Consider the following 12,946-nt stretch of genomic DNA (forward strand, 5'->3'; position numbering starts at 1 on the left):
TTTTTTTAATATCTGGAGGCCCACTTGTTTTTTTTTTTTTTTGCCGGCAACTCAGTTCAGCTACATGCCACCTTAGCAAGCAGCCATAAACCCTCCTGACCGCCATTCATTGCAGCCTCAAAAGTGCCAAGTCCAGTAGAAGACCCTTTAGATCTGAGCATCTGTCACTCTGCTGGCAGACCCTTTAATGCTGTCAAATCTTGGAGGGGGGAGTCTAGCACATTCAAAGGAAAAGCTCTCTTAAGAAATCCTTATTAGAAAGTGAAATAAAGGCCTTTAGGTTGAACCAATAGAGTACAACTCCTGTTTGCCAGAGACAATAAAATGCAATTAAAGCTAATTCCAATGTGTTATATAGTAATATTAAAGAGAAAAATAGTTCCTGTATTTGCAACTATCAAAAATGATCCTTTCTCAGTTTATCTTTTCTTTTAATAAGGTGCAAGATATATATTTGCAGGTTAAAACAAAAAATACAGAGTGAAAACTAACTGAAATGGAAGACTAATTTAAATATGTAAAAGAATCCCTGCTACTAGAAATGAAATACTGTACAACAATGGACACAATACTGCTCTTTGTATACAGAGCAGGGTATACGTGTACAAACACACATGCAGATGATTTAGTATCACTTATGTGCTCTGCTCTACCAGATCCAGTAAGCATTCTGGCAGTCACACTCTGGACCGATTGAAGAAGCTTCAGAACTGGTGACTTCAAAAGGGAGTCCCATGTAAGACTGCACTGCAATCATTCAATGTTATCTGTTTTAAATGAGATGAGCACTCTGAATCAGGGCATAAGTCACCCACAATCCGGACATTCAACATCTGGCATGTAATGTTGAGCTACTTTCATCTCAGATGTTGAGCCACCGACATCTCAAAACAGTTATGAAGCTCTGAAGGTCTGTAACAGAAAACGCCTTTGACCATTGGGGTGAAGTGAGGAGCTGCCCCCCAGAGGGACTTCTCCCCCCACTCCAATTTAATAGCAGGTGACAGCTCTAAAGGAGGCACAGGGCCTCTGCCTCCTTGCCTAATACTAAAATATTAGCTAGAAATCAAACTCTCTTTGCCTATCTAGCCCCATAATAAACTACCCTGAAATGGAAAAAGATGGCAGGTCTACTGCTGACAGATGTTTGTAGCTTTCTATATCTCACTTAGTCCACTTTTGCCCACTCACAATATCTTTCAAATTTGTACAGTCCCAAATTGGCAGACTCCGGCCTGTTTCTGACATAATGGTCTGCGTTCACACAGAGACTTGTAAATGACACAGTGACGGTGCTAACTCATGGAAGTATCATATGAAGACTGAAATACTTCCAAAACAGGCTTATGTGTAGGATCCTACATTCAGGTCCTGAGCATGGACGGAGCTCCAGAAAAGTTGGGTGGATGTCAACACCTAATAACACCTCCATGTGGAGGTTTTTGAGTGGCTGTTTTTTGAAACTTCTTTTAAGACACAGTGATGCCCTTCATGAACACCAACCTTGTTAGCCTGTCCAAATAATGCTACAGGTAACACACTGGAAAAGGAATACTCAAATTACAGGTACAAGTTCAGAATTACTCCACAAAATTACTTTATCCAGCGTATTGCACTCGCAATGCACGCTCACCTTATTTCACCGCGCAATGGTCGCATTTTTCATGCCAATTTTTCCTTTCCAAAAAGGGAGGTGCCACCACTATTCGGTGAATTACAGGTCAGAGGAAGAGGAAAGGGTTACGGACATGTGGACAGAGTGGTCACTTGCCCACCTATTCTCCTTCTTGGCTGGGGTGCCCTAAGGGAGCCTAAGGCGAGTGGCAGCATCGGCAACAGCAGCAGCAGCCTGGGTCTGGCTTTGCCTCGCCTCAAGGCCAGAGTGTGTGGCGAAGGCCAACTGCGCCGCAGCCAAGCTGCTTCCTTGCTTCTTGGCTCTGTGCAACCCAAGGCAGCAGCAACAGCAGCGGCAGCCTGGGCCTTTCTTTGTCTCACCTCGCCTCTCCAGCTACCTCAGCTCAGGACTAAGCCAATGAGGGCCCGGACTCTGGCCCTCGCCGCCTCAGGAGCCCACCACACAGACCCACCGCTCACCTCAGAATTGCCCCTGTGACTATTATGCAGGGAATGCTCTGGAACCAATTTTGGGGTCTGAAAAAGGGGGTGCGGCCATTTTGCAGTTGCAAAATATGGTATGGGTAAACTGAGAGGCTTAGCGACTGTAAGCATAGCTTGGTAACTCTGACTCCCTGGTATCAAGTTCATGATGTGATGGCTGTTTAAACAAGTAAAACTATTGCGCTGGTGTAGTAAAGTTGGACATTAAAAACTTGTGTCAGCTTATTAAAAGGGTCATGGAAATATCTAGAAAGGGTCGATTTAGCCATGGAAAGGATAAGAAGCTAGAGGAGACCTGGCCTAGAAAAAAAAAATTCAGAATGAAAACTATCTGGACATCCAAGATGGAAAATAATACATAAGGCTGAGTGTTGGAGTTAACACTCCTGTGATGACAAAGAAACCGTGTCCAGGATGTTTGTGGGCCCCAATCCAAGAAGCGTTTTTGACTGGAGGCTAGTTTGTTTGCATGGTTACCACATGCACAGTGCAAAAAAATGTTAACTAACATTACAAACTGAGGCGCCACAGTGAAAAAGCACTTCCAAAGAATTACAAAAGGAAAAAGTGACAGAGGACAAGAGAAGATCTATACTGGTGGTATGAAACTTGTATCTTCAGGTTTTAAAGGCAGCTGCAATGTCCTCCAGCATATCGTTTGAATATGCTAATCTGCATAATTATGCATGTTGAAGACTCTCCACTAGTGGAAAGAAGCATTACAAACAAAGAGGGAGAGAGGGGTCAGTTTAATACCTGTCTAATGGAAAGCCTAATAAATATATTGATTGTTAAAAGAAGTTGACAGTACTTGCCAGATGGATGAGATCAATAATTTATTCTACAATATGAGCACTTTTGGCCACATTCCAACCACCCTACTGTTTGTGCTTCTCAGCAGTGTAAGACAAACAGATACGTATAAAGCAAGTGCCATTGCCATTTTTCCCCACTTAAGAACAACAACAATCAGCTACCAGCTTCTTAAGCTAGCAATAGTACTGTACTTGCTCTTAAGAAAATGACTCCCACCTAATTCTCTAACAGTGAATTTTTGGGCTGCAGGCCTTGCTGAATTGCCAACCAGAACCAGACTCCAAGAAAATATGTAGATATGATAGAACATTTCAGGACAAAACCACTAAATAAAAAATAAGAAATATTTATCATGCACATTTTACAACATTTTTGAAGACAATATATACAACAATGCTGCAGTGATATTGTAGCTGAGTTGTTCTTATATCGTAACTGAGTTGTTCGTAACACATAAAACAATCAATAAAACTTAAGAACAATTTCAGGGCATGAAGCTTATCCTTATTATTCAACAAATTTGCAATGTGTTGTACATAATTTATGTTCCATATTCCCACACTTGCAAAATATGATATGGATTTATTTATTTTTTTACACATATATGGAAATGTGGCTCAGAGAATGGAAGTTGCTAAAAGTCATTCAGAGATTTCGCGAATTATCAGGCTTTGGAAGAAAAGTCCAAATACTGTCCAAGGGGCCACACTGTTGCATCTCCACATACCACAAGTAAAATCTAGTATCTTAAAAGCCTTTTAAATTATGTTTGTGTGTGCGCTGATGCATACACATAAAGAGACAGACACCTAGCAATGTCCATTTACTGTGATTCTAGGGAACTAAGTGATCTATAAGCACAACACACTTACTTCTAAGTAGCAACATAGGAAAGTTCGAAACAAACTGCAAACTAACAATGCTTCATAATCACCGGGACTTTAAAGTGCTTAACTTTGGCTGTATTTTTGCTCATTAGAAATGTGAAGGCCCTGGGGGGAAAAACTGAGGGGGAACTGGCTGGTCAGTGTGAGAACTATATGTTGGAATAAATGGGTCATTGGCCTGATCCTGCATGCTCATATTATCTTCTCATGTGGGTCCACCGCTCTGCCACCCCCACCCCCGCTCAAACTTCCCCCCTCAAAAAAACTGGAACCAGGTGTTTAACTTGAGCTAGAAATTCATAAGCATTGGCACCAATTGTATCTGAGGGCAGGAAGTTCCAAAGCTAGGGTGCCAGCACCAAGAAAGCCCTTGCTGCCAGTGCACCTCAGTGAAAGTCACCACCACCAAGACAGCCTCCCTGGCTGATCTTAACATACAGGCTGGTCCACAGTGGACCAGGTGTTCTATCAGGTGGAGCCACCTGGGACCACTCAGCTTCCATTCCAACAGTGTTGGTGCCACCAGACATCCGTGTTGGGGGTGGGTGTTTGCCCGGCAGCTGTAGTGCTACAGGGAGCAGAAGCGGCAGGGACCCAGGCAGGATAGGCAGCAATGTGTAGGCCTCAGCAGCAATCAAGTGCTTACACCAGAACTTTACCCAGCATCAAGCAAATATGAATGACTTAAAGAGTGCATGTAGAATTGTAGAAGGATACCACCCCCCAAAAAAACCCCACAACCCAACAACTCTTTGAAGATCCAGTTTCTAGCTCTTACTGCTGCTAAAGTTTCAAAGTCTGAGACAAGTGCCTACTAAGGCCAAGAAATAAGATGGTATTGGAGCACAGATGTATTTCACATTCCAAGGTCCTAAGTCCTGTTCCTCTGTCACTATGACTACTACAAAATATACAGGGACCATGAGCCAGATGTTCATTACTATAAATAAAACACTGGTGATTTAAAATGCAGCACTAAAAATCTGAGTAAACCATGTATACAGAATGGCACACCCTGAAACAGAGGGTTAAAAAGTACAAAAATCATAGTATTTCAACACTGAAATTGCCTTCTAATCAAAACTGGAGCTTGGCGGAGGAATAGCAATGGCCTTCAATATAATATGCCTTTGATCTTCCATTTCTACATGAAGGTTTAAGAACATCCTCACTCCACAACTTATTTATTCTCAACTTCTAAGGCCAGTAGGCTGATCATAGGATTCAGTTCATGTGATTCTTTTCTGTCAGAATTAGGGGCAGTTAGATTGCATGGATTACCTGGTTTACAAAAGATGTTATCTGAATGGTGGAAGGGAGGAGGGCTGGCTCACTTCATCAGGTAAGGAGGGTGCCAGCCTCAGTTAATGCATGAACTGGATCCAAGTCAAAAGAGAAAAGAGAAAGCTGTCCTGCCGTAATTCAGCTGGCAACAGAGAAACCCAAGTTCAGCAAAGTGTGTTGTCTAGAGTGCAAGAATGGAACTGAGGAGGCCCAGATTCAAATTTCCCACTAGGCCATGAAGCTCTCGCTGGATGATATTGGACAAGTCCCTATGTCTCACACTCATCAACCTTGCAGGATTGTAGTGAAGGTGAAACGATGGAAAGAGAACCAGGAACTTCACTTTGAATTAAATTAAATTAATATTAAATTAAAATCAATCATTATCACCACTGACAATCTCTAGGTGACTCTGGGCCAATAATTATCTCTAAGCCTACTTCTGAGTTGGCCTCTTCAAAGTTAACTGCAGGAATAATCCCTGTGTAGCCTACACCATCCTGAACTTCTTTAGAGGAAGGGTGTGGGATATAAAATGTAAGAAACAAAACCACGGATAGAACCAAAACAGTGAAGGAGCAACCCAAAAGACACATGCAATAAAAACAAGGAACACCTACATTGCAGTGCTCTTTAACTTCATGAAGGATTTATCACCTCCAGCTTATTGTGCAGAAATCGCTTTAGAAAATATGCTGTAGGATGACTTGGACTGCAATGTAATCTCGATTTGAGTCTTTTATGAAGTCACACCTATATGACTGGATTTTTTTATGTTTACCTCTGTCGCTTGCCCAGTCATATAAACCACAGCCCCAAAGTTTATACATGCCAAGATCCACCCAAGATGTTTCATTTAACCATATGACCCAGTTCCGCCCTTTCCTCTTAGGCGTGTGGATTGCTGGTCTCTCCCACTCCTGGTGGTGCATTTATTATGCAGGTGAATGCTTTCCATAAGTGACCCAAAGGACTGAGAACTGAAGGAAGACTCAAGTAAACAGAGAGACCCAGAAGACTGTCACATCTGAAATTCCTAGAGGCCCTATTTTCCATGGCTGGTTTGAACTAGGATTATACATTTCATACATACAAAGATCAGAACTGGACCTTTCAGCACTCACATTCCATTTCTGCTTGAACATAAACTACTTTGTGGCGGGCTCAAAGACATGAACTGTAGATGAAGTTCCCCTTCATTCATTACAGGAAGTCTGCTGTCTAAGAAAACTCAAGTGTCTAAAAGCTTAGCTGAACTGTCCTCCTTAAAACACAAAAAGAAAGGAAACTCAGCACTTTGTTCTAAATTTTAAAAGGCAGTTTCCTTTTTTACACTCAGCTATTGGACCTCACCCCACCAACACCTCATTATCAGCCAGATAATTATTTGATGTGGATATTTACAAGTCTCAAAGAGACCTAATTTACACCACCTTAGAAAAAATTAGCAATGACCTAGTAGCAGTAAAATCCTCTACCCGAAAGTTATTCCTAGGAATGTAGGTATAACCAAGGCTGTTTTTCAGCCGGAACTTGCTGGAACTCAGTTCCAGCACTTCTCAAGTGGGTGCCCATTGCCATTATAAGAGAACATCGGAGGCGTTCGTGATGAGTTCCGGCACCTCTTTTTCTAGAAAAATAGCACTGGGTATACCTGATATAGAATTGTAGCCTCTATTTTAATTGAGCTTAGGACCCATGGGAATCAATGGTACAAGTCAAGTCCTAATTTCAATGGAAACCAAGTTCAACTAACTACCATAAGTCTGGATCCAGTCCAATATATTACAGCATTTACAAAAAAACCTGCTTATTTTTAAAAACAAGAAGTGCAGCACTCAGTTCATGCTTGGATGCCATCATGAAAGCTAAAATGGGACCTCTGTGTTCAAAGACAGTGTATCTTCTACATAGCATTTGATGCAAAGAAAACGAGCAGAGAAAAGTTGTTTCCTTCATGCCTTCCTTTACAGGCTTCCTGAAATCTTCTGGCTGGCCACAGTGGGAAGCAGTATACTGGTCCAGGCAGACTTTTGGTGTGATTCAGCATAGCTCTTCTAAAGTCCTTCTGATGACTCTGATTACCTGCCATGGGCAAGGAGGAATTGTTCCTTGCACAAACAAGTCAAGCTACTGAAGGTCTTGCCACTGAAGCTTGTCAAAGCAAGCTGTGGCTGAGATGACTTGGTTGGGCCCGCCTTGAGTAGCTTCTGTTCCCCTCCCACTCCAGCTTCAAGGGAATCTCACAGCCAATGAAAAGGATGCTTAAGTTGTGATGGCCACGCTGAAGTAAGAACGCCCACTTGCTTAGCCCCCCACCAACACTAGCAGGACGAGTCCTTTCCATTATTTCTAAAGTGGCAGCTGGGGTCGCCAACCTCTTTGGGCCCATATGTACATCTGGAATTTTGAGAGAGCCACCACAGGGTCACTCCCCTCCCACCCCACAGACAGAAAGTATGCACATCCACACACATACTTAGGTCCTGTGTAAAAGTCAGATCCAGTTGTACTAAATCTGATCCTTTTGAACTTGCATGCTTCTACACAGCCCCACTCACCCCCATAAAAACCGACCATCATATTAAAGCTTACATCGGTAGACTGCATAGTAAGAAGCTCCCATGCTTGCCAAAGAAATATTGATCCATGATACAGATCCATGTGCCAGCAAAAGCAGCTACGAATCACAGAATACCTCCATGGATGCAGAGATGACCTATGATTTGATGGTGCTTTTGCAAGGATCCCTGTTAAAAATTATGAGGCTCCATAAATATCCATGTCTCAGATTCGTGTTCTTGAACCAGATCAATGGAGTCAACATAGATATGTGATCCCCTAGCTGATGGTAGATGGGGTAGAAGGATCCTGTGAAAAGATTGTGCCATTTCAGGAGGATCTGCTTTACTGGATCCAACTAATACACATGCGTACACATACACCTTCTCCCTGGGCTCCATTCTCTTTCTCTCTCCTGTCTCTTGCACCCCTCTTTGTCCTCTATCACAGTTTTCCCACCTCCCCTCCCCTTCTTTCCCTTCTGCCCTCTCTGTCACTCTAGTATCTGTTCAGATGCTCAAATGCCAATCTGAGCCTTGAAAACCCATAAAAACTGAAACAGGAAGTGGGAGAGAGCACCACCTCCCACTTCATTTCCGCATATTTTTCAAGAGAAGGAAAAAGAAAAGCCAACTTCTTTACTTCATGATGGCAGGAGTAGGGACCTCAGATGCTTTGTGGACACCACAGGAAGCCCTCAAGGCTGACACTGTGTCCATGGGTACGACATTGCTAACCCAAGGTGTATAAAACCAAGAACAGAGTGGTTATCCTGGAAGTTGAGTAAAGGGGGAAATGGTGGGGCTGAATAATCAGTCCCGTCTACTCCCCACTGCTGAACAATTGGAAAGGGTTTGGAGAGGGAGGGGCAGGTGATGATGATTATAATTTTTAAGAAACAAACAGAAAACAATACATGCTTCAAGGACTTTTCTTTTGGCATAAGTAAGTAAATCTTCACTAAAGTTGGTAATACCATACTCCAGAAGCACATAATTCAGTTCCTAGCTAGGATAAAGGAAGCCACTCTTCAGGGCACACTGCCAACCTTGCCAGGATCAACCTGGAACACCTGATTTCGCCTACTCTCATACTACTTCACATGGGACAGATAACTGCAGTTCCCACCCATCATATCTCTTATCTCTCTCTCTCTCATTCATACACACACACACACACACACACACACCCCTATTCCCAGCACATAACACTCCTTCCTCCTTTCATGACTTTCAGCCCTTCCATGCCCTTTCTCAGGGTCCTGTCCCCCCCTTTAAGATGCATAGTTCTTCCTTCCAGTCATTTGTCCTTTTTTCTGAGGCAGAAGCAAAGTCAAGTTTCCCAATACTGAATTTCAGAGCCTAAAAATAGGAAAGACTGCAGTTTTCTTGAAACCAAAACTGTGCTAGTTCTAGCTACTACCTCAAATTCACATAAAGAAGTTTACCTCGCTTATGTTAAAAACTAGCCTGGTAACTAAAAACACATTACATTTGAGGTTATTTACTTTCTAAGCAATGTCAAACTCCTATACCCGAACATCTATATAATAATGTTGATATATATCCCTGAATAATGTTGATATATATCCCTGAAAGACAGCTATATAACAACTATAGTTCTATGCAAATGCATGCTTTTAAATCAGTCTATTCCTTCAGCATCTCTAATTCCTTCTTGAACTGAACTGCCTCTTACTTTGCTGCATCCTTTACTGCAATCTGTCCTGTTAAGTCTTTGCAAAAGCAGTTCCCAGTAACCAATTCAGCAGTTAAACTAAGTTAACTACAGCAGTAAAGCAACCCTTTTACATAGGACACAGCTGGCTGTCCTTCACTAAATATTATGGCATATTATACAGCATAGGAGATGGAATGGGGAGGGGGGAGGAGGAAAAGGGACAAGGGGTTTCGTTTGTGCCTTTTGCACAGTATTTCCCCCCTCTTCATAAACAACTAAATATAATGGACAAACCTGACCACTCCAAGCGCAATACAGGTTACATATCAAACTCCAGTTGTGGTTGATCATGCAGTCTAAAAGCCTGAACTGGGCCATGAAAGCCTATAGCGCAGACTGCATCTCTTCTCTGACTCAGCTTTTGCCCGTGTAGTACTAGATCTGTGAGCTATGCAGTGAAGAGATTCAGGAAAGAGGACCTTTCTCTCTCTCCCGCATCTGCCTAGTCAGCAAGACAGCTGACTGCAGAGAGCGCTTAAAAATGCAGGTAGGTGGTGCCAAATTAGGAAAGGGAGAATGGGAAATCCCTGAATATGTTAGGATCACTTGCTACAGTATGTATTCTATACAGCATGCTACTCCCTGTGTTCCTTGCTGCAAATTAAGGAAATTGCATCAGAACTCAGTGCAATGTTAAAGCTGCAATTTCATGCAAACTTAACTTTGATATTCAACTCAAGTGAGGCAATTTCAAACAAACACCACCTAAGATCTTGCCGTGTATTTTAAATTAAATCAACTGTAGGCTGCTTTCGTAAATTCTGAATTCTCAAACTATTGGGACTCAAAACAACAATCCAGTCGAAAGCACTAAGTAAATGCTGCTATTATTATTATTATTATTATTATTATTATTATTATTATTATTATTATTATTATTATTATTTCCTCGGTGGTTCTGCAAATATCCATGCAAAAACCTCCAGTTAGATGGCATATACAGAAGGAGAGGTGAACCTTTTGAAGGGTAATCATAATGTTACTCTTCCCAGTTACTATTAGTATAAAAGTGAAAACTGCAAGAGAGAAAATGGGAAAAGGGAAAGACATTGTGGATGAGGCAACAGAAAGACTAAAGGGAAGGGAGTAGCTCAACTGGGACCATGTTTCAGTGCAATTCCCTCCCCCCAAAAAACTACATAAACTAAAAACATGTGATTTTCCTCAAGGATCTTATAGGAAAGACAGTTCTGGTTATCTAGTAATGAATAATGCCTCGAGAACCGTAAAGCCAACACTGGACTTGTTGCCTGCCTATTCTGGTTTCCCTTCAAGACCACAATATTAGAAATAAATATGATCTGACCTGGGAAATACAAGTCATGGCATTTTGGCTCTATAACGAGGTCCAGCAGAACTTATAGTATTGGTTCTGTGTATGGTTAAACCATCATAAGATACAGAAAGAAATATGCCAAAGCACAAATGGGGACCCTATCTTAGTACCATGGACCATTTCCACCATTAGGATAGAAGCAATATGGACCTGACAGCCTTATGTACAACGGAATCCCTCCTCCTCTTTCCATGAAGTTTTAAAAATAATTTTAACATGGTATGTGGAACAAATCCAATGCTACAAAAAATAATCAATTAAAAAGAGAATATGTCCTATTTAATTCTTTAAAAACGATAAGACGCTTTTGTTAAAGCAAGTACAATTATTGGCCATTGCGGGGACAGAGAACTCCTAAGAGATGTTTTTTAAATAGCTTTTTGTTGACTCACAGCCTTAGTCAGCGGTAGGCAACCTAAGCCCAAGCCCAATTGCCTTCTAAATCTGGCCTGCGGATGGTCCGGGAATCAGAGTGTTTTTACATGAGTAGAATGTGTGCTTTTATTTAAAATGCATTTCTGGGTTATTTGTGGGGCACAGGAATTCATTCATTCCCCCCCCCAAAAAAAATAGTCCGGCACCCCACATGGTCTGAGGGACGGTGGACTGGCCCACAGCTGAAAAAGCTTGCTGACCCCTGGCCTTTCTGCACACTACAGGTCAATTCTACCCAATATTAATTTGGAGTTGCTTTAGCTTGATTTCCTGGCAGACAAATTGGGGTGGGGTAGGGCCTACCTACAAATATATAATCATATTTGTTATTGACTGCAAAGAACAGAGAATTGGCTTTTCCTTTAGGAACAGGAAACCCATGCTCACACAGAAACAGCACATTAGTCATTTCATACCAAGGTCACTGTCACACTGCAGAAACTAGAGGGGAGGGGGAAAGAGAGGGAATGCTCTTATATGCCTGCCAAACTCTTTCTAGGTAATTTTCTTCTACAGAAACGCAGAGTAAACAGTTTTTACATTACTGCCTGCCAATGAATAGAAAGGGAAACAGGCAAATGTCTTCCAATGCCACTACCACTTGTGAACTTTACAGTACTGTAAGCAACAATCTGTGTGACCAGATACAAGTGCCATTATGGGCCACTTATAGAGCTTTCCAAACTTTTCAGGTTGGTGACATACTTTTTAAACATGCATCACTCTCTCATGCCAATTGTGAAAATCCAGTTGCGGAGTGTGCCAGGGATGTGGTACATGCTAGACGGCTGTGCTAGGGAGGAGATGACCGCTGGATCCATATTCAGAAGAGTACTATATGCAGTTGGACACAGCCCATCATAATGATTCTGGAGAATTCTTGGCTATAAGGGCCAAAGTGCAAGGGGAGCCACCAACCCCACAATTTGCCCTGTCAATAAAGGTTGCACTGAAACAAAGAGGACCATTTTGAAGATGCAAATTGAAGCCCACTCCCCACGCTACCACCAAAGCTCTGCAATGTAAGATCTTGTTGTTTTGTTTCACTTATTGGCACCACTGTACCAATGATCTTCACACATTACTAAATCACGCGTTACCTCCTCCCATGCAAACCTGACCATGCATTTAAGGTCATTCCTCAGGAAAGCTCTCTTTGATGAGGTTCACCTGGTATCTAACTCGTCTGTCTTTTCAGAACTAGAGGCATTCTAGAATGGTTAAGCCGACTTTTATTTGGCTGCTGTGATTTTTACTGTTAAGCTGCTCTTACTGTTTGCTAAGTTTTTTTATTGTTTTCAACTGCTTCACAAGATTTAAGGAAAATAATAACAACATTGGGGTGTAGTATAAAATTTTAAGATAAACATACATGAGTTGGAGGTCAAAGGATGCAGACTGAAAATGTCAGGGCCTTATCACTTTGCAAAGCAAATTTGGTAAACTGGACAATGTAAAACTATGATCTGTGGTCGTCGTGCTTTCACATGATGATGAGACTGCATTCCAAAATTAAAAAACCCAGGGAAAGCCAAGCTGCTTAGACCTTCCTAAGTACACGGGACACTACTTCCAGGATTGTTTCTGAATTGTCTGATTCTCCCTTGCCATGCTATTATCTTGGACACGGACTTTGTAGAGACAGTTGATGGAAAATCAGAACTGCCTTGTCTCACTGACTGAGACATTTACGCCTCTGCACTTCTGGCCAATGTCTTTCTGCTGAGTCCTTTTGCAATGTTTACTGTGCTAACTACTCCAGCCTCGA

The 12,946-nt window shown here is 42.0% G+C and overlaps 1 protein-coding gene across 4 annotated transcripts in view; it reads right to left on the bottom strand.

Moving 5' to 3' along the window:
* Positions 1-12,946, bottom strand: part of ARHGAP21 (Rho GTPase activating protein 21) — a 108,014-nt gene that overhangs the window by 71,084 nt on the left and 23,984 nt on the right. Inside the window, exon 1 of one of the 4 annotated variants that reach the window (XM_081163120.1) lies at positions 9,642-9,758. The exons of the other annotated variants lie outside the window; for them this stretch is intronic. Within the exon in view, the coding sequence (XP_081019246.1) occupies positions 9,642-9,725 (84 nt within the window). The 5' untranslated portion in view covers positions 9,726-9,758. Of the gene's footprint in view, positions 1-9,641; positions 9,759-12,946 lie in introns of those variants that run through there. 4 annotated transcript variants of the gene reach the window in all.

Source organism: Podarcis bocagei (genome assembly GCF_964188305.1).
Source record: "Podarcis bocagei genome assembly, chromosome: 12".
Taxonomy (NCBI): Eukaryota; Metazoa; Chordata; class Lepidosauria; order Squamata; family Lacertidae; genus Podarcis; species Podarcis bocagei.